The sequence below is a fragment of the Chenopodium quinoa genome, unplaced genomic scaffold (genome assembly GCF_001683475.1).
Source record: "Chenopodium quinoa cultivar QQ74 unplaced genomic scaffold, ASM168347v1, whole genome shotgun sequence".
NCBI classification, from domain to species: domain Eukaryota; kingdom Viridiplantae; phylum Streptophyta; class Magnoliopsida; order Caryophyllales; family Amaranthaceae; genus Chenopodium; species Chenopodium quinoa.
Genome location: NW_018745684.1, coordinates 5,535,031 through 5,559,494, shown reverse-complemented (window position 1 = coordinate 5,559,494; position 24,464 = coordinate 5,535,031). Strand labels below are relative to the sequence as shown.

At 32.9% G+C, this 24,464-nt stretch overlaps 1 protein-coding gene and 1 long non-coding RNA gene across 7 annotated transcripts in view; one reads left to right on the top strand and one right to left on the bottom strand.

Annotated features, from left to right (window-relative positions):
* Positions 1-2,236: 2,236 nt before the first annotated feature.
* LOC110717794 lies at positions 2,237-5,181 on the bottom strand. 3 transcript variants are annotated; one of them, XR_002510795.1, is made up of 3 exons: positions 4,181-5,181; positions 3,187-4,103; positions 2,237-2,546 (listed from the first exon to the last, which is right to left on the bottom strand). It is a non-coding gene; the product is annotated as an uncharacterized LOC110717794 (long non-coding RNA). The 3 variants fall into 3 exon arrangements; XR_002510794.1 differs by having other exon boundaries at positions 2,237-3,295; positions 3,947-4,103; XR_002510796.1 differs by having other exon boundaries at positions 2,237-3,286; positions 3,947-4,103.
* Positions 5,182-14,204: 9,023 nt separating this feature from the next.
* LOC110717384 (small G protein signaling modulator 1-like) overlaps positions 14,205-24,464 on the top strand; it is an 11,567-nt gene continuing 1,307 nt past the window's right edge. The window contains exons 1-10 of one of the 4 annotated variants that reach the window (XM_021896067.1): positions 14,205-14,488; positions 15,266-15,437; positions 16,958-17,056; positions 18,304-18,407; positions 19,061-19,875; positions 19,982-20,104; positions 20,236-20,324; positions 20,415-20,615; positions 22,101-22,505; positions 23,427-23,510. In XM_021896067.1, coding sequence (XP_021751759.1) covers positions 15,297-15,437; positions 16,958-17,056; positions 18,304-18,407; positions 19,061-19,875; positions 19,982-20,104; positions 20,236-20,324; positions 20,415-20,615; positions 22,101-22,505; positions 23,427-23,510 — 2,061 coding nt within the window. In that variant the 5' untranslated portion in view covers positions 14,205-14,488; positions 15,266-15,296. The other 3 variants (XM_021896070.1, XM_021896068.1, XM_021896069.1) reach the window with 3 other exon arrangements.

The window sequence follows — 24,464 nt, the reverse complement described above, 5'->3', positions numbered from 1 at the left end:
GGAGCACCAGTTTTGTTTGTGAAGAAGAAAGATAGGAGCATGAGACTGTATATTGACTATAGAGAATTGAATAATGTGACAATAAAGAATAAGTACCCACTGCCCAGGAACGATGATTTATTTGTTTGATCAATTGAAGGGAGCTAGCGTGTTTCCAAGATTGATTTATGTTCGGGGTACCATCAACTGAGAGTTGCTGATAAGGACATACCTAAGACTGCTTTTAGGACTAGATATGGGCACTATGAGTTTACATATATGTCTTTTGGGTTGACCAATGCACCTACAATATTTATGGATTTGATGAATCGAGTATTCCATGAGTATTTGGATAGTTTGTGGTTGTTTGCATTAATGATATTTTGGTATACTTGAGAAGTGAGGAAGAGCACAATGAGCATTTAAGGACTGTGCTTAGGACTCTTAAAGACAACAAGTTGTATGCTAAGTTTTTGAAGTGCGAGTTCTGGTTAGAGAAGGTTGCATTTTTGGGACATTATGTGTCTAAAGAAGGTGTTTCTGTCGATCTAGCAAAGGTTCAAGCAGTGAGTGAGTGGCCTACACCTAAGAATGTGTCTGACATAAGGAGTTTCTTAGGTTTAGCCAGTTATTATAGACGGTTTGTGAAGGATTTTTCGAAAATTGCTAGACCGTTAACTACCTTGATGAAGAAGGAAAGTAAGTTTGAATGGGATGAGAAGTGTGAACAAGCCTTTCAAACTGTTAAAGAGCGTTTAACTACTGCGCCTGTTTTAGCCTTACCTAATGGAAGCAATAGATTTGAAGTCTATATTGATGCTTCGAAGAATGGATTAGGGTGTGTGTTGCAACAAAATGGGAAGGTGATAGCGTATGCTTCTCGCCAAGTCAAACCTTATGAAGTTAATTACCCTACACATGATCTTGAGCTTGCGGTTATAGTGTTTTTATTGAAGATTTGGAGGCATTATTTGTATGGGGTAAGGTGTAAGATCTTTACGGATCACAAAAGTCTCAAGTATATTTTCTCTCAGACAAATCTCAATATGAGACAGAGGCGTTGGTTGGAGTTGTTCAATGACTATGACGTAAGCATACAGTACCATGAAGGGAAAGCAAATGTTGTTGCGGATGCCTTAAGTAGGAAATCAAGTCATGGTGTGAAGGCTTTAATTGTGCTTGACAAGTTATGTGAATATATGAAGCGTTTGAACTTGGAGGTTGTGAACTATGGTGAACTAGAGGCAATGTTGAGTGCTCTTTTACGTGGGAGTTTATTGTTGGATAAAATAAAAGAGAGTCAGAAAGGTGATGAAAGAATCCAATCAATTAAGGAGAAAATGAGCCAAGGGAAAAATGTAGATTTCAAGATCCATGATGATGGAAGTTTGAGTTACAAAGAAAGGTGGTGCCACTAGTGCAAAACTAACCTTAAGTAACAACTATAAAGTGTTACATAAAGTGATAGAAGTGTTATTATAGACAATAGGTAACACTTTAGTGGGTGATACATCCGCCCATGTTACCTAAGGTCTCATGTAACACTTTGGGTAAAGTATAGTAACACTTTTTAAAGTGTTACTATAAACTCTCTTATGTAACAGTTTTTTATATTATAGGTATCACTTTTAAAGTGTTACTTTTTATTTCTTAGGTAACACTTACTTATCTTTAGTATCATTTTTCAATCATTTAGTAACACCTTATCTGACATTGTGTATCACTTTTACGAACTAATGTAACACCTCGTTGATTATTAGGTAACATTTTTCAATCATCATTTGACATATAGTATCACCATATTCAATATTATGTATCACTTTTTGCAAACTAATGTAGCACCTTATTAATCAATTGGTAATAGTAATTATTATTATTATTATTATTATTATTATTATTATTATTATTATTATTATTATTATTATTATTATTATTATTATTATTATTTATTATTATTATTATTATTATTATTATTATTATTATTATTATTATTATTATTATTATTATTATTATTATTATTATTATTATTATTATTATTATTATTATTATTATTATTATTTTATTATTATTATTATTATTATTATTATTATTATTATTCACTAGTAGAAAAAGTGTAATCGGCACTAGTTCAAAGCCGACTTAGGGCACCGGTTCAAACTAGTGCCCTTAACATAAATTAAGGGCACCGATTTTCCCTTGAATCGGTGCCTTTTATGCCTAAATAAAAGTAAAATTGATAAACCATTATATATATAAACTTAGATATTTTTATTAATAAATGCTTGTAATATTACAATTTTATACAAAAAAAAATTACAATATACAAAACAGCAGCAACTTGGAAACAGAACAACAAGAGCTTGGAAAAAGAAAAGCAGCAGCTCGAAAACAGAACAGCAGCAGCTCGGAAACAGAACAGCAGCAGCAGCAGCAGCACAAAAGCAGAACAGCAGCAGCACATATGCAGAACAGCAGGAGCACATATGCAGAACAACAGGAGCACATAAGCGGAACAGCAACAACAGCAACAGGTAAGAGCAGTAGAAGCATCAAGAAAGCATCAAAACCTAAGGACATATACTTGCTAAAGAAGTCAGCTATAAGGAAACAACTTAATATTACAGCTTATAAGCTGGAAGAATAGACAATATTATAACTTATAACAACCCTTTCCTAATCATTTTAAAATTTAGATCTAAATAATGCACAACAATAGGAAAAAAAAAATAGAAATCATTAAGGACTGTCATATATATTGACACCACAAAAAAAATATGGATATTCAACTATGGAAACGTTAATAGCAGGAAGCCCATTCCTTCACAAGTCTCACCACTCTCAAATCAACTTACAAAGCAGTCTACTAAAACTTGCTTGTTTCAACCACAAGTCTAGAACCTAATATAGTTAAATGTCACTCTGTACAAATACAATGCTTGTACAGGTAATTTTTCAACAGGCCCCAAACTCGAACAACAGAGTGTTTCGATCCTTTGATACCTCGATAAATTTATTGTTTCATGTTCAATTGATACTGCTCTACATCTGGAGATCGCAGTTCTTGAATCTTCCAGCAAGAAAATTGATTAAATCATACATTCTAGTACGAAATTTCAAAAAATGGGCAAGTGGTCATATAAATTTGACATGTAACATGTACAATAGAGTTACCACAGTAGAATAAAATTAAGGAATGATGTAACGTACCTTAGACTGAATGATGGAGGGTGGCAAGAGTGCGCCGCCTCTTTGGCTTTTTTGAGCAAGAAGACCTTTAGATATAGGAGATAATATGTTGTCTGTAGGACTGGTGTACCTGACATTGAAAACAATTCAAATTGTTCTTCATTAATCTAGTTTTCCTAACATTTATCTGATAAAAGATGAATTTAACAATTATGACAAAGTGCAGTAGAGTATCTAAATCAATAAAATCATTGTATAAATAAGAATATATTAGTTTCCAAACTTTTAACCACGACTTTGCAAACTCGTAAGTACTCAAGTTGATTTATCATTGTGAAAGCAGTGCGATTTTCTCTTCAAACTCCTCAAACCTATGGTCAAACTCCTCAAACCTAAGACCATATCCCCAAACTCACAAATTGCCATATCTCAAGATATACTCTGCAATCTACATCCAATAACCAATTCAACATCAATATTTGTATACATAACTAACAAAATACGTTGTCAGATTGTAATTAACACCCTACAACTCCATTAAATTAAAACTAATAGGCTTCATTTTCCATTTACAATCAAAAATTAATTTAACAATCATATTTTTGCAATATACATAGAGAATACTACATATTAAACTAATCCAATCAACAATTAAGCACAAACAGTAAAAGAAATCAAATTAAAGTTGAAATAGAAGTACTAAAGTGGTGAATCAGTAATTTAGTTGAGCAATATACAATGAAAGCAAAAGACAAAGTGTAAGAGAGAGAGAAAGAGGGACCTGGACAAGAGCGAAAAAGGGTGTTGCAAAGGGCGGATTTAACGATCGCTGCCCACAAAAAAGGAGAGTATTCGTGACGGTAAACTTATGCTTCCTGCCATTCTCTATATTTTCACACTTGCGTCATCTATACTAATAGTTTGTTGAGCTTGAAACCCTAATTTAAAAAAATCAACTATTATAATCAAAATTATGGCAATTAAACATGAAATTGAAACGGGAAAGAAGAAAAACCTGAAAGTGTTTTAGTTTCATGAGATAAATTAGGGTTTGATAGGCGAAATTGAGCTTAAAATCGGAGTATCGAACACAACCACTATTCCATCTTTTCTCTCATCTAGTTCGTGATCTTCTGCCATTTTTTTTTTTTATAGTTGTGGATGTGATCTTCTGCGGCTACACTTTCATCTTTGAGAAGAGAGAGGGAGGGAGGGAGAAAGGAGAAAGAACGACAAATTGAGCGAATGAGAGGAGGAAGGAGAAGAAATCAAACGAAAAAGCTTGGGATGGACAGTGGCGTCTCCAGGATTTTTGAAGTGTGGGTTCGAAACTTCGGAAGTTTGAAATTGTAATTAACTAGGTGAAGAACAAGTTGAAGACTTTTGTGACTTCCCGACACGTTTCCAAAATGACTCTAAACTCATGGTATAATGGCATATACTACTAGTCTGCTACAGTCCTACTCACACATGATAAATGCAGATTGCAGAATGAAATCAATGAATGAATGATAAATTCAATAATCAATATGACAATATCAAATTATCAATGAAAAAGAATATCAGAAATAATCAAGTAATAAATCAGTATAAATTAAGCAGAAATTATACTATTATACGGCATTACGGCTCAAATACTCAAATTAGTCAAATATACGGTCAAATAGCATATGGAATTCTACAATTTAGCAAAACAAATCCCCAAATTGAGAACTTGAGAAGTAAATTCGTAATGTATATTACTATATTAGCATATGAAAATATGAAATTAACGATTTAGCAAAAAAAATCCCCAAATTGAGAACTTGAGAAGTAAATTCGTAATGTATATTACTATATTAGCATATGAAAATATGAAATTAACGATTTAGCAAAAAAAATCCCCAAATTGAGAACTTGAGAAGTAAATTCGTAATGTATATTACTATATTAGCATATGAAATTAACGATTTAGCAAAAAAAATCCACAAATTGAGAGTAAATTACATTAGCAAAAAAATCCCCAAATTCACTTAATCCCTTACCTCCCCTACGGCTGTACGGCACTACCAGACTGAGGGGCTCTGCGAGGCTGCGTTGCTCGGATGTGGCGGAGTGCGAACAGCCGGAAGTCCGGTACTCTGGAACACGGGAAGTCGGGAAGAGAAGGAGGAATAAGTTAGGGTTTGCAATTTGGGGGAATGAGGAAGAGGGAAGCCAGTAAGCATTCTAAGTTTTGACGAAAACAGGAACAAAAAGAAAAAAAAAAGTGTGAGTTATGGGTTTTGAACCCACAACTCTTGTGTGATGGGAAGTGAAAAATATCACTGGGCTACAGCTTCACTTGTTGCCATTTGATACACAAATATTCTATTTAAACCTATTTCACTTTTTTTTTTTTTTTTTTTTTTTTTAACAAACAAAAAACTTTTTAATTTTTTTCAAAAATTCAGTGGGTTCAATGAACCCACGCTAGATCCGCCCATGGGGATGGAGAAATACGAGGGATGAAGAAAGTTGTGAGGCTGTTACTGTAAGGGTTGATTTTAATAAAAATATTTGATAATAAAAAAAAAAAAGGATTGTGTTTCTTCCAAAAAAAAAAGTGATACAAGACTTACAACTAAGTGCTACCTTCTATCAAAGTGTTACTTATGTTAAAAGTGTTACATTAAGTGTTACATTCTAGTAAAGTATTACCAAAGTGTTACTTATTAATCTAATATTTTGCATTTCAAGAAGTGTTACCAAGTACATGTTACATAAAGTCAATTATGTATGCATACCAGAAAAGTGTGAGGATTTAAAGAGAAAAATCATGGAAGAAAGCCACAATACTCCATATTCTGTACACCCAGGAGGGGACAAGTTATACAAGGATTTGAAAGAGTTGTATTGGTGGCCAAACATGAAGAGAGAAGTAGCTGAGTTTGTGAGTAAATGCTTGACTTGTCAAAAGGTCAAGATTGATCACAAGAGACCTATGGAAAAGGTTCAACCTTTAGAGATTCCAAGTTGGAAATGGGATTCGATATCCATGGATTTTGTCACAGGATTGCCTAGAACCAAGAGTGGCAATGACACTATTTAGGTGATTGTATACTAGCTTACAAAGTCTGTGGTGTTTATTCCAATAAAGGGAACTTAGAAGAAGAAACAATTGGCAAAGGTCTATGTGAAGAATGTAGTTCGACTACATGGAGTGCCTAAGGACATAATCTCCGATCGAGATTCAAGGTTCATGTCCAAATTTTGGCAAAAGGTTCAAGCCAACTCGGGAACAACACTGAAAATGAGTATTGCGTTCCACCCAGCAACGGATGGACAGACATAAAGGACCTATCAAACCATGGAAGATATTCTAAGGGTGTGTATGCCTTGGATTTTTAAGGTACTTGGGAAGATCAACATTTGGATTTGATTGAGTTTTCTTACAATAATAGCTACCATGCTAGCATTAGCATGGCACCTTTTGAAGCATTATATGGTCGAAAGTGTAGAAGTCATGTATGTTGGAATGACTACAGTGAGAATCTTATCTTAGGAACAGAGTATATTGAGGAAATGGTGAATAAAGTGAAGTTGATTCGCTCGAGAATTCAAGCTCCACAAGATAGGCAGAAAAGCTATGCCGATTTTAAAAGGCGAGATGATGAGTTTAATGTGGGTGATAAAGTCTTTTTGAAGGTCTCACCTACAAAAGGAGTGATGAGATTTGAAAAAAAGGGCAAATTGAATGCCAAGTATGTAGGTCCTTATGAAATTTTGGAGCATGTAGGCAAGGTTGCTTACAAATTGGCATTACCTATGGAATTTGAGAAAATGCATGATGTGTTTCATATCTCTCAATTGAAAAAGTATGTTCCTTATTCAAAGCACGTGCTACAACCTGAATCAATTCAATTAGATGAGACTTTGACCTATAAGGAAAGACATGTGAAAATTTTGGATCATAAGATGCGTAGTACACGCAATAAGGATGTAAGAATTGTTAAAGTTCTTTGGTCAAACCAAGAGTATGAGGAGGCTATTTGGGAGGCCGAGGATGATATGAGAAAGAGATACCCTGAGTTATTTAATGAGGAGGTGATTATTCCCTATGAGTCTTTTAAGTGATTTTTTTAAGGGACTTTTAAGTGATTAAGAGTGACAAAAGATTGTTTATACGAGTATTGCACAGGTTAGCTTGATGATGTGAAGTTCGGGGATTTGACAAATGCATTGTCAAGGGCTTGGTGTGATTAAGAGTATTCGTTCCTTGTGTTGAACTTATTTATGCTTTACTCTTTCATTTATGATTTGGGTTTTGAATATTGATTTGGTTTTAAATAAGGGCCTTTATGGTTCAAGTTTGTAACCTTTGACTTATTGGTTGTACTATATTATTTTAAGGACTTAAGTTTGGTTTTTCCGCTGCGATATTCTGATAAAGCATTAACGTTTTAACACGTGGCGGTAACATGTCAATAGTTCTCCTCTATTTTATTTGAAGTAAGTGGTTTGAAAATAGGGGAATTATTGGGGTGTTACACCCGAGTATGAAATTTGTATTCACATCATTTTTTCCTTGTCACATGGGTCATTTGCATAATATTTTATGCAAGTAGAATTATGAAAGTGAAAAATATTAATGGTACGCCTATATTTGCAATATTAGGAATTGACATGCGTTTTTAAACTAAATTATTTCCTTCCCATCAAACTAAATCAATTCCTTAACCTTTCTTAATAAATATCCTTTAGTGAACAAACCCTAAAAAAAGATAAACTAGCAATGACACTTGTTATCTTTTGTGTGTCATTATGTATTTTTAATAACTTTTTTTTATGAAGTACTTTTTTTTACGAAATTGTTTAAACATAATTTGTCTTTGTCAACTATACGTATAAATGAGAAATAACGTCGTACCTTTTTTAGATTTATATGCGATTAGCTAATATGGAAAGATAATACTTTTAAGAAAGTGTAATATTGTTTATTTTTTTTATATACTACGTATTAAGAATATAATGTCAATGAATTTGACAAAATCCGTGAATAAAAGTTTATTTGTATTTTCTTCTAGAAACTATATTACTAAATACACAAATTGGACAATTTGATAAAAAAAAATAATGATAAAATGATTCAATTTTTGCAGCTAGAATTACTCTTCTCATTTCAAAAAATATAAATTAAGTTCTACTACGTATAACATTTAACAAATATAATAGAGAATCAATATAAATGAGTTTTAATGGGTAAACATAATATTCTAAGTTTAGTGGAAAACATAATTTAAGTTTAGCAAAAATAATTTACTTTCATTTAATAAAATTTAAGTTTGACAAAAATTAGATGAAGTAAACAGGGCCTAAAAGTTCAATTTGCCTAGAAATTATTTTTAGGTGAGACGCTCACTGTTAGGTAAAACTCTAAGACAGAGTAATGCTTTATTCCCTCACTAGATATTTATTGAACTTCAATTAATTATGTGAAATGAAATATTTTTTATTGAACTTAAATTTTTTTTTATACTGAAATTAAATTATTTTGTTGAACTTAGGTCCTGTTTGGCAAAACTAGAGGTAGCAAGTAGCTTTTAGCGATCGAGTAGAAGGTAGCAGTTAAAGTAGCTGGTAGTTGTCAATTAATTTTTTCCTACTAGTGTTTTAACTTGGTCCAAACGCTATCGCTATCTAAAACACTACCGCCAAACAGGACCTTAAATTAACAAAAAAAAACTTAAATTATTTTTATCGATTTTCTATTATATTAGTTCTCCTGAATTTAAATTATATTTGCTGAGTATTATTGTTTTAAGAATTTAAGGTGAATAGAACATGTAGTTGTTTGCAAAAATTAAAAAGGTAGTTGTTCGCAAAAGTTGAAACTCAAAAGATATCTCATGCGCTTTTATTGAATACTCATAACAGTTTAACTTTGACATTATTCATATATTAACTTTGATTATATATCTTTTTTCTATTATGTAAAAATCAACTATTTTTATGAAATACTCCCTATGTCCCTTATTTTTTTTGCCCCATTGCAAATAGGGATGGCAGTGGGGCGGGGATGGGTCTCGGTTTGGCGGGTGGTGTGGCGGGGATGGGGATAAAAACCATACCTGCCATAGGTGATGGGGCGGGGGTGGATTTTAGGTTGTACCCGCCCTATCCCCGCTCCGCCCCACCCGTCCCATCCTCATCCCATACCCATCTATATATTTAAAAAAAATAATTGTATACTTTTATACTATTTCATATAAAATAATTATGTAAAATGAAGTAGTAAATATAATACAAATATACTTATATTATATAAATAAATAAAAATTAAAAAAGTATAATATAAACAATGTTTTTTTTTTAATTTTTTTTATTGTAATCTAAATTATATAGTGTTGTTGTATTTAGGAGGCGAGGATTAAGCGGGTCGTGGGTGGGGATTAGGTGGGGGTGAATATCCAAGTGAGGCGGGGATGGTTTTAGAGTTGGACCTGGCGGGGTGGGGATGAGGATGAGTTTTGGATCCGCCGCGGTGATAGGGATGGGGATGAGAATGTTAGGCGGAGATGGGGATAGGGATGGGAAAGCCAAAATCCGCCCCGCCCATTGACATCCCTAATTGCAAATATATGGGTTAAACTTTTAAAACTGACCATGAATTCTCGTTAATCTATAATTGATAATGTAATCCCCCGTATTTTTAAATATTTTATAAATGAAATTTTATTTTATTTATAATATTTATTTGTATCTTTTTTAAAATTTAATTTCAAAAGTTTCAATTATTAATTTGAGTCAATAATTATTTTAGCACAAATTATTTTATGAACCTTCATTCTATAATTTATGCCCATACAAATTACAAACAAGCCTAGTCCATTGTTATTTATTTAATTAACCCACTATTTTCATGATGCCTAATTTTACCCTACAACTCTCTCCTATAAATACCCTATGAATCCCCAAATTTCCCCCCGCATAAAAAGGTTAGTCTTTATTTCTTTTCCCTTTATTTTCTTTACTAGTTTTGTGCCCTGGCCAGATTATTTATTGAATTTTAGGATAAACTTTTTGGCTTGAATGTTAAATACGGTCATATAATCCGATCCATTTTGATATTGCAGGATATTTAGACATGCGATATCATACTTAAATTATTTTTAATAAAATGAAAGTATTTTTACTAAACTAAAATTATTTTTACTAATTAAAACCTTTTTTTTTTAACTGATTCTCGACTTTTTTTAAAATAAAAAGATAGTATACTATAAATGGATATTATTTTAAAGAGCTTTTTAAAACGAATTTTATGATGGAAATAGAACCGAGTTATTAGATATTTATTAAAAGTTATGATTAATTTTGCATATATGAAATATTAGTAGTTTATCGATAATAAAAGTCTATGCAACATTTTTATCTTAAATAATCTATCCAAAACTCGCTTACTTAGCATCATATGTGTCACAATAATACCTATTTGTCGTCTACGTGGCACGACACTTGGCGAAAAACTGAGATGCCAAGTGTCGCTGTCCCGGCTGCGAGACCCGGTTTATTTATTAGTGACATATGATTTTATTTTCTCATTATTTTTCTTTTATTTTTTTTCCTTTATTTTTTCTATTTTTTTTCCTTTATTTTTCTTTCCTCCTTCCTACGTGAGTTGCTTTTCACTGCCTCCCATAATCTACTGCCAGCCACCTGGCACCTGACCGCCGGACCACCGGCGACGCTTCCCACAGCCGGCAGCCCGCTTTCCCCTTCTTCCTCCTTTGTTTCCTATTATTTCCTTAGTGTTTATGTAATTAATTTTGGGTTTTTATTTTGATTGTTTGAAATTAGTTTATTTAGTATCAAAATCATGTTTTTGATGTTTTAAACTATTCAGATTATAATGTTAGTTTTAATTTTCAGATTTTGTAATTATAAAACTTCGGGTTTTAATTTATTGAAATTGGGATTTTAGGGTTCTAAAGAGCAATTAAATTGGGGCTTTTGATCCTATTGAATTTTTAATGATTGATTAAGCATAAAAACATGTTTTAAAGGGAGTTTTAATCAAATTTATATTGCTAGAAATTAGTTTGGGAATTAATTTGTGATTGTGTATTGTTTTCTAGGAGGTGATTATTCCCTAGGAGACTTTTAAGTGATTAAAAGTGTCACAAATGATTGTTTATACTAGGTACGTACATGTCTACTTCGTTATAAGTAGTATCATGTTTAGGTACCAAAAGGAATGAAATTAGTTTCATGTTTAGAGAACTTTTGGATGGAAATTGTTTGGTTAAACATTGAATTAATGCAAGTGCTTATGTTTACGAGACATGTTTTGGTGAATTGATTATGTTTGTATGGAATTATGGATGCAAGAATGTTGAATTATATTGGATTAATTGTTTGTATGGATTGTTGATACAAGCATATTTTATTGGATTGGATTGATAACCACATTTGGATTATTGAAGGATTGGAATTTAATGGTTTAAGTGTAATGAATTTACTAAGTATTCCATGAGGTTATTATTATTTTATTTATTACTCAAGCATGACTTGTTAGTATGTTGAGTAAAGGTGGATTAAGCCGAAATAGCTAGGTGGGTTGACTGTGTTCAACAATTTTGGATATTTTGGAATTTAAAGGAATTTTAGGTCAATTTGTGATGTGATCACCGTTGTCCTAAATAAGATTAAAAGTGAATTATATGTATGATTATTATGTATGGTTTACTTGAATGAGTCGGCTATTAATTAAACTTGTAATCACGTAAAGTGAAACATGGATGAGCAATAAAACTCTGGAAAGGGTGCACTTCTAGAGTATTGACAATTGTGGGTTGGGGTACACGGTGGTAGCCCGTGGCTTTCTGAGGCTTGTTTGATCAACATGTCCTCTTTTCTTTTGGTATTTACATTTTATTTTATAATAAAAGTTAGATGGAATCCTAAACTAACTTTGTGAGAATGGAGTCGCGCCCATTCTTGCATCGCGCTATATTTTTATTTTAAATGGTCATTTGAGACCAAAATGATTTGGTGGGTTGGACAACCTCGTCTATTGCTTACGTACTCCAATTAATTAAATTAAATATAATGAGTCAAGTGATTGGAATTGGTTAGTAAGTATGTTGAGTTGATTGAATTATTTAAGTCAGGAGTCTTGTTTAATGAATTTGTGATGTAATATTTTTATTATTTACTTTAATTAGTTGAGCATGCTAGGTTGGTGCGTTGTAGCTTGTATGTACTCAACTTTGCTGATTGCGTGCTTTTGTATGTATTTTTTTTTGTCATGCCTTCGCTTTTCAATAACCCTGTGATGATCCAATTATTACACTTGAATTGTATTATTGGGGAGCAGTATTGCACAGGTTAGCTTGATGATGTAAAGTTCGGGGATTTGACAAATGCATTGTCAAGGGCTTGGCGTAATTGAGAGTATCCGTTCCTTGTGTTGAACTTATTTATATTTTACGCTTTCATTTATGATTTGAGTTTTGAATATTGATTTGGTTTTAAATAAGGGCCTTTATGGTTCCAGTTTGTAACCATTGACTTATTGGTTTTCTTTACTATATTATTTTAAGGACTTATGTTTAGTTTTTCCGCTTCGATATTCTGATAAAGCCGTAACGTTTTAACACGTGGCGGTAACATGTCAATAGTTCTCCTCTATTTTATTTGAAGTATGTGGTTTGGAAATAGGGATAATTATTGGGGTGTTACAAATAATGTATTCAAGTGGGATCTTCTTAGAATTGTTTCATTGTATATTTTATAAATATCAAGTTTTTATAATTTTAACACATATAGAAATGGAGATATATACGTTTGATGGAAAGAAGGAATTAGGATTATTTTATTGGGCGGGTCGTACACTATAGGTTTTTATAAATTTAAAAGAAAGAACAACAAAAAAAATGTTGCCAACAAGAATTTAACATGGAACCACTAGTTTCATTTGAGTGTTTGGGCAATCTAGTGACAACCAACTTAGCACACACAATTTTATGGCATTTAGTGCAGCAATATAGTATTTATTTGCGATAAGTTTTTGTTCATGGGGTAGGCCGCCCCGCCCCTAGATCCGTCTATGGTTTGATAACGCGTCTTGAAAACCATGAAAAGTAAAATGGGGCAAAAAAAAGGGAAAGAGAGAGTATGTTGTTATTAATTAGTCACAATGTATATTTTTAAACATTATATTTTCATAATTATTTAATACAAAATACATAATTGCATACATTAAAAGTCAAATTTGTATATTAACATTTGAGTCAGTCAAATTATCAGGAATATATAAGTTTGGAGGGATTAGTTGCTGACAAAGAATCCTTAAAGTTAAAATATTTGTTTTTTTTTAAATAGGATAAAGTTACAATAGTTAAGTTACATGTGAAAACAATATAATAAATTAATAATATATGGTAAGAAATCATATTTGATACATGAAAATGAATTTATTTACAAACAAAATTAGGAAATATATCCAAATGGATCAACAAAAATATCCACTAACTCTAAAAAAAATAATAATAATAGTAATTAAAGCACTCGTTTTTTATTGATTAATAAATCTTCTTAGACGCGAATGTCATAAGTAAATTTTTTAACTTTCGCTTATAAATATCTATATATAAAAAACCTAGGTTATGTCCCCTAAAAAAATTGCAACTATTTTAATTTTATACGTTTTAAAAATAAGTTTCATTGGAAAATAATCAGTAACTTACTTTTTACGTATGTAAGATATGCATGATTAATTAAAAAATATATTAAAAAGTCAAATCAATGTTTAAGGTTAGAAATTAGCATGCCATGCTTCATACTTCATATTACGTACCATTAACGAACTTACCCTATGACTTTTACGTTATAATTTATAGAGTGATCAAATCTATTATATATATTTCAAAATAAATTTTAGTAGCCAAAGTGTTAAACCCATCATAGTACTATGGCGAAAATTGATTTAATTTAATTAAAATCGACGCAAATTTCCCCAATAAAAAAAAATGCTCATCATGCAATCTTCTTACCTACTATAAATTGGTCTCCAATTGACATTACAAGAACATCCATCATAATTCATTTCCCATTTTTTTTTTGAAAGAATTCATAGCCCCATTTTGTCAAACCGTTATTTTTTTGTAAATAAAAAATAAAATCATAAAAGAAAAACCCTCTAAAACATGACTTAAAAAAACAATAAAAAAAACATAAAAAAATTCAGGTGTTAGGAGAGAGAAACGGTCTGAGGGTGTTCTTGTAGGTGTGTTGTGTGTAGATGGCGACGGAGCTCGTCAACCGATCTCCGTTATTCTTTGCAATCTTCGCCATCTTATCTCAGGTTATTTCTTCTGCATTTTACTCTTGATTTTAATTTTTTTTTGTTAGATTTAATTTTTTTTGTTATTAGTTTACTGTTTTTAGATTGATTGATATGATCATCAACTGGTGATTTTGCAATGCTGTTTTTTAAAACCCAGTATTCAAAATTTCGTTAATTTTTCTGGGTTGTGTTTTGATTTGTAAGGAATTGGTGATTTTTGAGAGAATTGGGTAGTTTTTATGGTATAAAATGTATAAAAAATGTTAATTTTGACTGATTTTAGCACAATTTCATCCCGTAAAAGGAGTGGGATAGCGTGTTTTCTCTTTTTTAATTTTTAAAAATTTATGTACTCTGTATAAATTAAATAGGATGATGAGCATGGATGGTGTACTGATTATTTTGGTGATTTTTATTTTTAATATTAGTAGAAAATAATAATTATTCCATATTATTATTGGAAAATTATTATTATTTTATTATTGGAATATTCTTATTTATTAAAAAAAATAATAATAATAGAGGAAAATGACCATTTACTAATTATTTTGTTGGAATTTTTTAAATTTTTTATTTTTTATAAATGGGTATGCTTAGATGGAAAATGATAGGAGTATCTTGCTAAAGTAACAGATGATCTAGAAATTAGGTTGGCATTTAAGAGTTGGCACTAAATAATCTATTTTGGGTTAAAATTTCTGTTTTTCCTTATTTCTGCTAACATTTTTGTACTGGCAGTTTTGTTGTTAATTTATCTAATTGAGTTGCATATGTTTAATCTTGTCAAACATGTAGGTGGAGAGAAGTTGAGAAGTGTAATTAGGTGATGTCTGTTGATAGCCTTGTCAAGCAATGGGGTTGTGGAAAACCAGGTGCGAATAATCAGAGAATGGGTTCTATCACTTCTATCGTTTGCGACATAGGGGATCCTTGCCTTCATCATTCGCCTATCAAGGTTATGGTGACTGTAAGACATTTTTTAGGAGTTGTCGTCGCCCCCTCCCCCTTTTCTCATTGAAACCTTTATATTAAAACTTGCACCACACGCTAAGTTCCTGAATTAGGGAGTGAGTTCTGTCTTGCGAATCTCGTTACGCTTTGTTGTTTGTACTATACCATACCGCAACTTACCATCAGCATTTCTTTCCAGGATGCTTCTGCCTATGGTATGTTCTAGGATCAGATTTATGTTACCTTATCATGTCAATTTAAAGTATATGTTCCGTCATTGGAGGATTATCCTTGACTTGCTATTTTTATTACAATTTGTATTTATTAACTGTAAATTACATACCATCCATATCTCCCCGCGTTGATTTCATGTGGCTACCAGGCTCTTACTTCATAACAAACACGATTTTATAGTGGATTTATGCTTCTATGGATAACTTTTGGGATTTGTCTTTGGAGAAGCGTGATAGAATATATTGGAAATAAGTTCTCTAGGTGTCTCCAATTCTTTTTCTAGCTGTGTTCTTATTAGTTTTCAAAATGGTTGTAGTTCTAGTTTCTTCCTTGTTGGTTTTCTAGTCCTCCCACTTCCCTCCTTTTGTTTATTGTTTGTTCCCGATAAATAAAGCGGTTTTTCTTATAAGACCGCCCATACTCTCTGATTGGCTATTTAGTCTCTTGCCCTGAGAATGGGGCTTCAAGATATTTAGAATGTACTTTGAATCTGTTCATTCATCTATTTATAGTTGTGATTTGGCATGGTAACCTGAAAGAAAAACATAAATTTCTGGATGAATTTGATCCAGATGCCAGTAGAAAGGCATGCATAGAATCATGATCGGAGAGTGAGGAAGAAATGGATTGAGATCACTGTTCCAATTTGTTCGGATTAGTAGTTTGACGTATGTTTTGCTAACTCATTGAGGCAACAGATAAAGGGATTGTAGTAGGGTAAAAGATTGTAAACATCATGGCAAGTTATGATATTTGCGAACACTTCATTCAAATAATCTTTCAAGCGATATCATACCATACTTCCAGCCCAATACTTCTAGTGACACTCCCCTACCCCCCCTCCCCCCGGGTGGATGTGAATATAGGTTGCGCACATCTAGACTACCCTCATCCCCTTCCATTGATAAAATTCATAGTCGGGTGTTATTGTTAATTTTTGTGTGCTTGGTGATTGACCCTACAGAAGCTGATGTGCACATTTTTATTATGTACAGCACTTGCTTGTCTAGTTGGATAGGCTTGGTTTTCTCTCTCTCTCTGCATCGACAAAGATAGAGGATACTGTGATTTTCTTACCATGTATATTCTGTATAAATTATTTTAAATGATTATTTGATATTTCTAGCTTACATGGGGATGGATGAGAAAAATATATATCTTAGTCCTGGTGGATTATATATGTATCACAATTGAAATTCTTTTAGCTTTCCTGAAATTGTAGATTTATTGCTGGTTGATTTGATGGTACTCTATAACTGAAATATGAAGATGCTCACTCTTTCTGATTTTCTGACATTGCAGGTAAACAAAATGCTGAAGCCTGATAAGTGGCAGGCAGTTTTTGATAGTGAAGGCAAGGCTCTAGGTTTTCAAAAAGCTTTGAAGTTGATTATCTTAGGGGTGGGTTTTACTACTATTTTAAGTTTTCCATACTTTTGAGAAGATTCATTCAGCATGTCAATACCAGCTTAGCATTCTGCAATTGTGGAATTTGTTATATATATATATATATATATATATATATATATATATATATATATATATATATATATATATATATATATATATATATATATATATATATAGGTATAATTTTGATCCATATATTATTGATTCTTAATTATTCATCGTCTTTGTAAGCATTTAATGTGCAAATCCACAAATATTCCAATATTCTTACATCCTCAATTTTTGCTTCTTATTATGGAAAGTTTGCTTTTAGATGGACACATGTATGGATGTTTTCAATGATATGTACTCTATATAAGTCTAAATTTTTACTAGTACACAGGTTCTCAATAAATGTAGGCGACAAAAAGCTCTTTATTTATGTTGGCAATTTAGGACATCTGCGTAATTGACGTATTTTTTTAATGGACATTGAGCAACACATACTACCATAAAGTAGGGACAAAATTTTAGGAAGGTTAGATGTTATAGTAATTATTAGTAATCATTTTAGCGCTTCTTCACATTGTTGTTCTGTCACCAGGGAAAGTCTTAGTGACCACACCGCCAAGTTATGGATGAAGTCATAGCATTCAATATATCACCTGTAACTTCTCTCGTTGCTTTTAATCTACTGATATATTATTCTATATCATAATCTGGACCTTATTAGGGAGACATAGCTCTAAAAATAATGATTACAAGTCTTAATCTGTGAGGCACTTTTGTAGCTCTTACAAGCTTTGCACACAGCTTTCAACCTTTTCAGTCTGTATCTAATTTTGGTAAATTTCTAAGGCTTTGTTACTAGCTTTATGAGCTCGCTTGCTACCAACAAAGACAAATTTTGTTCACATTATATCTACTTTGAAAAATATTGCTCTTTTATTTGACATCTTGCGTATCAGCTTCTGAAAGAGAGGTCTTCATGAGATGAGTTGCTATCACCCTGCAATCAATAACTCAATAATCCATCACTATAAAGTCAATTTACATTTGGTCCCCTCCATCAATTTTAATTCTACTATTCAGCATAATCATTTTGTCACTAATCTTCACTGTTTTTGTTTGCTAAGTGTCCGTCTTGAGCAAAGTTTCTGTACTCTGTCTGGGACAATTATTATAATTGTTGATATGTTTTCTTCTTTTCTTAATGTAAAGCTCCAATTATATGGTTAACGTATTGGCTTTCATTGTAGGGCGTGGATCCATCTATAAGGTCAGAAGTATGGGAATTTCTTCTTGGTTGTTATGCACTGGGCAGTACCAGAGAGTACCGTAATCTGCTGAGAGCAGCCAGAAGGTGCATTTCTTTTCACCTTTACTAGCATTCAAATTTTCTTTAAATGATTATTGCTCGCCTTTTTTGGCCTAGGCTAGGCGATTTCAGTTAGGTGCAGCTTGAGGTGCACAACTTTTGTTTTGTTGTATTTCCCTTTTTTTTCCCCAATTTTTTTATTAAGTGCACCTCACCATACACATCAATCTCAATGACATTTCAATGAGGCGCACTGAGGCATGCTTAAGGCGTTGGGAAATTTCCATCACCTTGGTGCGCCTTGGATGCAAACGTTGGTTATTTGGTTATCTGAACTAAGACATTGCATGTGCCTATTGAACCATGAGTAGTCAGTCAGTGATTGAAATGTCATTGAAATTGATGTATATGGTAGGGCCACTGGGGCTTACTAGGACATTAAATATTGGTGCATGTCGCTCAAATGATATGTGCGATGATAAACATGCAAGTTTATGCTCTCTTTTTTTCCTTTTTTTTTTTTATATTTTTTTTAATGTGAAGGGCGTGTTTCTCAAATTTGTTGTGGACTTTGGATAGTGAAGTAAATGTTTAGACCAATATTCGGTATATTGTTAAGCTCTTTTGGCTGCTTACTGAGTTACCTGCATAGGAAAATAACTCTTGGCTTGGTTTGGTTCCTATGATCTGTCATGCAGGGAGCGATATGAAGAACTTGTAAGACAATGTCAAAAAATGCATTCAAGCATAGGAACGGGCTCACTTGCTTATGTTGTTGGCTCGAAAATTATGGATGTGAGGGCATATTCTAAAGATGATGTGAAAAGAGAAGCTGAATCTGAAGAAAGACATGCTTCCGGAGATGATACTAACAAACTTAACGCTTACTGTGATAGGAATAATAATTGTACAGATACAACATATACATGCCAAAGGGAAAGCTCTAGCGATTCTTCTGATATTGCCAGTGTGAGAGAAAGCATTGATAGTGCTGCTTATGATTCATCTTGCCTTGTTCCCAGCCCTGTAAAATTCAATTGCAGTTCCTTGAGACCTAGGAGGCAAACTAATGAACCTCAATTTCCAGTTGATGAATATTATGATTTTCCTGCCTTACCGGTCACAGATTTATTTGAGAAGAGCGATGAAAGTGATCAAGCAAATGAATCACATGATGATGGACATTCTACACCATGGAAAAGAGTTGGCAATCAAAGCATGCACAGTTTTCAGATTGATAATAATGATGAATTAGTTATTGAATCAAATGGCTCACGATCTGATAGTGTTCGACAGTCTATCAGTTCCGAAATTGAGATGGCTGATGGCCACTGTGATACTCCTCACGAGCAAGTGTTGAGACAGGATATCCAAAAGTACAAAAATAAAGTACTGAACAAATTGAGAATATCTGATGTGCCAGAAACAGCAGAGCTTTATTCAAGCAAATGCGAAGAAGCTGAACCTAGTGAAGATAAAGTATCTGAATGGCTCTGGACTCTGCATAGAATAGGTAATGGAATTTTTTTTTGCTAAATTTTCTCTTTCACTCTTTCTTTGAAGTGCTCATTCATGCTTTCTTAATGTGCTTTAATCAATTGGAGCATGTTTGTTGACAGTGGTAGATGTGGTTAGAACTGATAGTCATCTTGAGTTCTACGAGGATCCAAAGAATTTGGCGAGGATGTCTGACATTCTTGCTGTTTACGCATGGGTTGATCCTGAGACAGGATACTGCCAAGGTTAAGGGCTTTCCTCAGTATTTGGGCTGATGCTCATTTTTCTGAACTTTTGTTGAGAAATGTAAAGATGTGTTATGGTTCATATTTTTATAAAAAGATGTTTGATGTTTTGATGTATGTTGTTGGTACAGGAATGAGTGATTTACTGTCTCCATTTGTCGTTCTTTTTGAAAATGACGCGGATGCATTTTGGTGCTTTGAGATGCTTCTTCGACGAACGGTCTGACTTATTTTCTTTGTTCTCATTTGGATAATAATTTGGCTTGTATTTTGTCTAATTTGTGTTTACTCTATGGCTCTACCTCTTCAGAGAGAAAACTTTCGAATGGAAGGACAAACTGGAGTAATGAAGCAGTTGCAAACACTTTGGCAAATCTTAAAACTGACTGACAGAGAAATGTTCTCACACTTAACTCACATAGGTGCGGAAAGCCTTCATTTTGCCTTCCGTATGCTGCTAGTGCTTTTCAGAAGAGAATTATCATTTACTGAAGCCCTTTGTATGTGGGAGGTTTGTTCTCTTAATTTCCTGACAATCACCCTTGCTGGTACATAATTTTTTTAATCTATGAAATCAAGAATTTCCAGGAGACTCAAGTTGTAAAAAAAATATTATAAAATTGATGTTTTAAGTTTATTTCCTTGTAATCTGAGAATAAATGGTAGTGTTTAGCTGTTTATGTCAGAAATATCTCTCTCAGTTGAACCGAATGACTCCAATTTCACTTGTTAATGCAGATAATTTGAAGTTAATAAGATTACCTCAAGCATGTATTTACGTTGTCAATGAATGATCTTAGCCATAGTGCTAAGTTGGTTGATGATGATAGTTGATTTGCTTGCTGTATTTTGGTTTTTGTTGTTGCATTAGTAATTGTTCAAAATAATAGATCAAAAGCTGTATGTGTTTATATCTGTGCATATGAAACAACTCAATCAATGCTTAAACTTCTATTATAATGTCAATTAAAGTATCTTCCCGTAGTATTATATGATTTATCATTGACAGGAATTCAGTCATTGTGGCTTGAACTGTTTTCTGCAGTCCAATAAGTAACAAATTTAGCTATTGCTACTAAGAGTCAGGATTTTAAGACTTTAAGACTGTCATAAATTATTTTAAACTGCAATGATAGGTATTTTGGAAAAGGGATACTCCTTACAAAATGTGGCAACCTTCAATTTTTAAATTTTGAGATGGGCTAAGAATGTCAAGGTACTTTTTTTGATATTTGTAGGAAAATGAAAAGATTCTGAGAGCCAACAATATTAAGGAGATAAGTTTTGTTAGTGATTAGGGATTGTCTTTTTGTAAAATCCATAATTTGGTGTCGAAAAATCAAGTGATGATAGGAGATCCATTCCGAAGTCATATAATGTTATTCACTTATTTGGAACCAAATATAACCATTACCTAATCACAAAATGTGCCGTGGTGGCCTTGAATTAATGAAAAGAGCCGTGTACATAACCGGCTAAATTGACAGTTTAAACTTTAAAGGGAAAGTGCACGGTTCTAACTACCCAAGTGGTTTCCTAGGAGTCTCATGGGGTCCATGGGAAGCGCTTAGACTGCAGAATTTGTACTTATTGTTGCCAGAGTGTGGCTTACACTGCAGTGATTTGCTACCATAGTGTGCAATTGCCTGTAAACTGTCATGGAAGTTAAGGGATAGAAAGACTTGACCTCTAGCATATGCAATCAATTCTTTGACATGTGTTTAGTTGCAACTTGCAAGTCAATTTTCTCCTAATGCTGTTTAATGTCCTTTTTACTTTTGATGGAGTTGAATGTATCTTGGCTGGACTGATTTCTTATAACAAAATTATAAGCACCTAGTGTGTATCATTATATGCTTTATAGTCTTTACCCTTTTAATTTTATTTTTTAATCTTTCGCGTTCATTTGTATTTTTTCGATACTCTTTGATTTTCTAAAGCTAGAAGCTCTATTTTGCATGTTTCCTTGTCATTTAGAAATTGACCATTCATGCAGATGATGTGGGCTGCTGATTTTGATGAACCCCTTGCTTGGAATCTTGCTCAAAACTGTCTTGAACCATTGGTGCTGCAACTGCCGGATGATGTGGGCACTGAGAGCGGAGAGGAAAGGAAAGAAACGGACGAGAGCAGTTCAAAGTCTGGCCCACTTGCAAAAAATGAAAATAGTGAACATGCCAGTTCTGAGGAGGCGGCGATGAAGTCCTTAGCATCTAACCATTCCTTTTGTGGCTTAACTAGGACCTTCTGGTCTCGGAGTGACCGCACACATGAGCGCACTGGGTTCTCAGCAACAAGGAATGGGGAGGATGACCTACCTGTGTTTTGTGTGGCGGCAATTTTAATTTTAAACCGTCACAAAGTCATCAAAGAAACTCGTTCAATAGATGATTTAATCAAGGTGACTGATCTTACCTGCTCTTTTCTCTGCAATGTGGCTTTTGCTATATATTTTTTTTTCATGCCTGTTAGTCTGTTACATTTTAAGTCTCAGATCTTTAAATTAGTTATGCTCAGTGCTCACTATTGAACTAATATATATAGTTTGATTTTCTTTTCCCTTGAACTAAAATTTTGAATAGCAAAGCTATGCTGAGATTAAGCCCACTAAAATGTGAGTTTTTGACCCTCAAAAAGTCATTTTAAGACCTTTCCTGTAAGGAGTTTCTTTTTGTGGTTTTTGATATGAATATAAAGTAGTATAAAGTGAAAAATGGACTAAGAAAAACCGTTGCTCACTATATGAGCGTTATTTTCAGAAGACAGGGGTCACTTAATTATATCATCAGTTCTGTCAAAGGGTTCTTTGCTTTATTGTATCTTCTATCTTATTCTTTAATGTTGCACTCTGCTTAAGCAGGGTATACTTCACTTCCGTTGCTTAATTGACATTGTGCTAAAGTATTATTAACTCATTGCATGTTGTTCCATTTCTTAATTTTTGAATTTAGATTTTGGCTCATTGTAATTGATGCCACCCTTTCTTAATATTGACCTTATGATATTTGTTTTTCCATTCTGGAGCACTACATTATTTTTGATTATGTAGTTATATTATGTCTTTGTTCCCATGGAGGAGTGGTCTTTGAAAATTATGTTTCAAATTATCTGGCATCACCGGTAAATTGCAATGGTGACTTTAAGGTTGGGGTAGGAGAGGGAAGGTGTTCTTACTATATATTTTGAGAATTATCCTACACGATTTCTATTGTCATATCGGACTTACTAGTTACTGTGTATGTGTTTGTTATTAGTATCTTTATTTATTGTTTCTGAAAAATATAAGTGATATCAGTCTATGCTTATAAATATTATTTGGCAGATTTGTAATGATAATGTGCTGAAGATAAGAGTCAAAAGATGCATACGGACAGCAATCAAGCTCCGGAAAAAATATTTCTACAAGGTGCTTTTTCATCTTAGCTAGCCTCGAGTGTTTCATGTTAAATTGATGTGCCATCAACTGCCTCATAAGGCATTTGTTCTCTATTCAGAAGAATTAATGATGTTAGCTGATCCAATTGGATGCAAAGCTATATTTTCTGGCTTGAGCTCTGACATATCAATAGTGACAAAACTAAAAAAAATAAAAAAAAATCTAGTGAATCACCGTTGGTGGATCTGTGATAGAGTATAACCTGGGCACAAATTTGTTGGAGAAAACCTAAAATGACTCTAGATAAGTCACTTATCAGTTATCACAGGATTCTTCCTTCATGCTTCCTCCAGACTTAGAAATTATAGCAAGCAAAGCAGACTTTTATAGAACCATCTTCTTTTAAAAAAGTGAGCCAGAATAAATCTTACTCTTACAATCATCAGCGTATGTGGTGGTCCAATTGTACCTCACCTACTTACAGGGCCTCAATATCTTAGGGGCCCCAAATGGCTCAATGTTAAATGACATAGTAGTAGAGCATGCTGCACACTAATACTGTAATGGATTTATGGGAGATAGAGCTATTCTCATTAATTAGCCTCTCATTTCCGTAAATCATTCTACCTTCCATCTTACATTATGTTTTTCCATTAATTTATAATTGCAGAAAGACCTCATGATACATTACTTTTATCCTCGTTTACTACGCTCTCCTAACTTCCTTAAGTCTTTCCCTCTGAGTCTCCAACAATTTCTTTCAATCAGTATTTTGTAGCAGACCACTTTCTATTTATTTGTTTATTATGTGGGATAAAATTTACTTGTTTGATTCTGTCAATTCAAACCATTTTTTTGGTGTTGGGATACTTGGTGTTGCAAAAATCAATATTCATTCTTTGTAGTTGGTTATGTTGAAGGATTAATTATACCTCAACTGTACCCATTGAGTGTCACAATGTTTGATTATATATTTAATTTCCT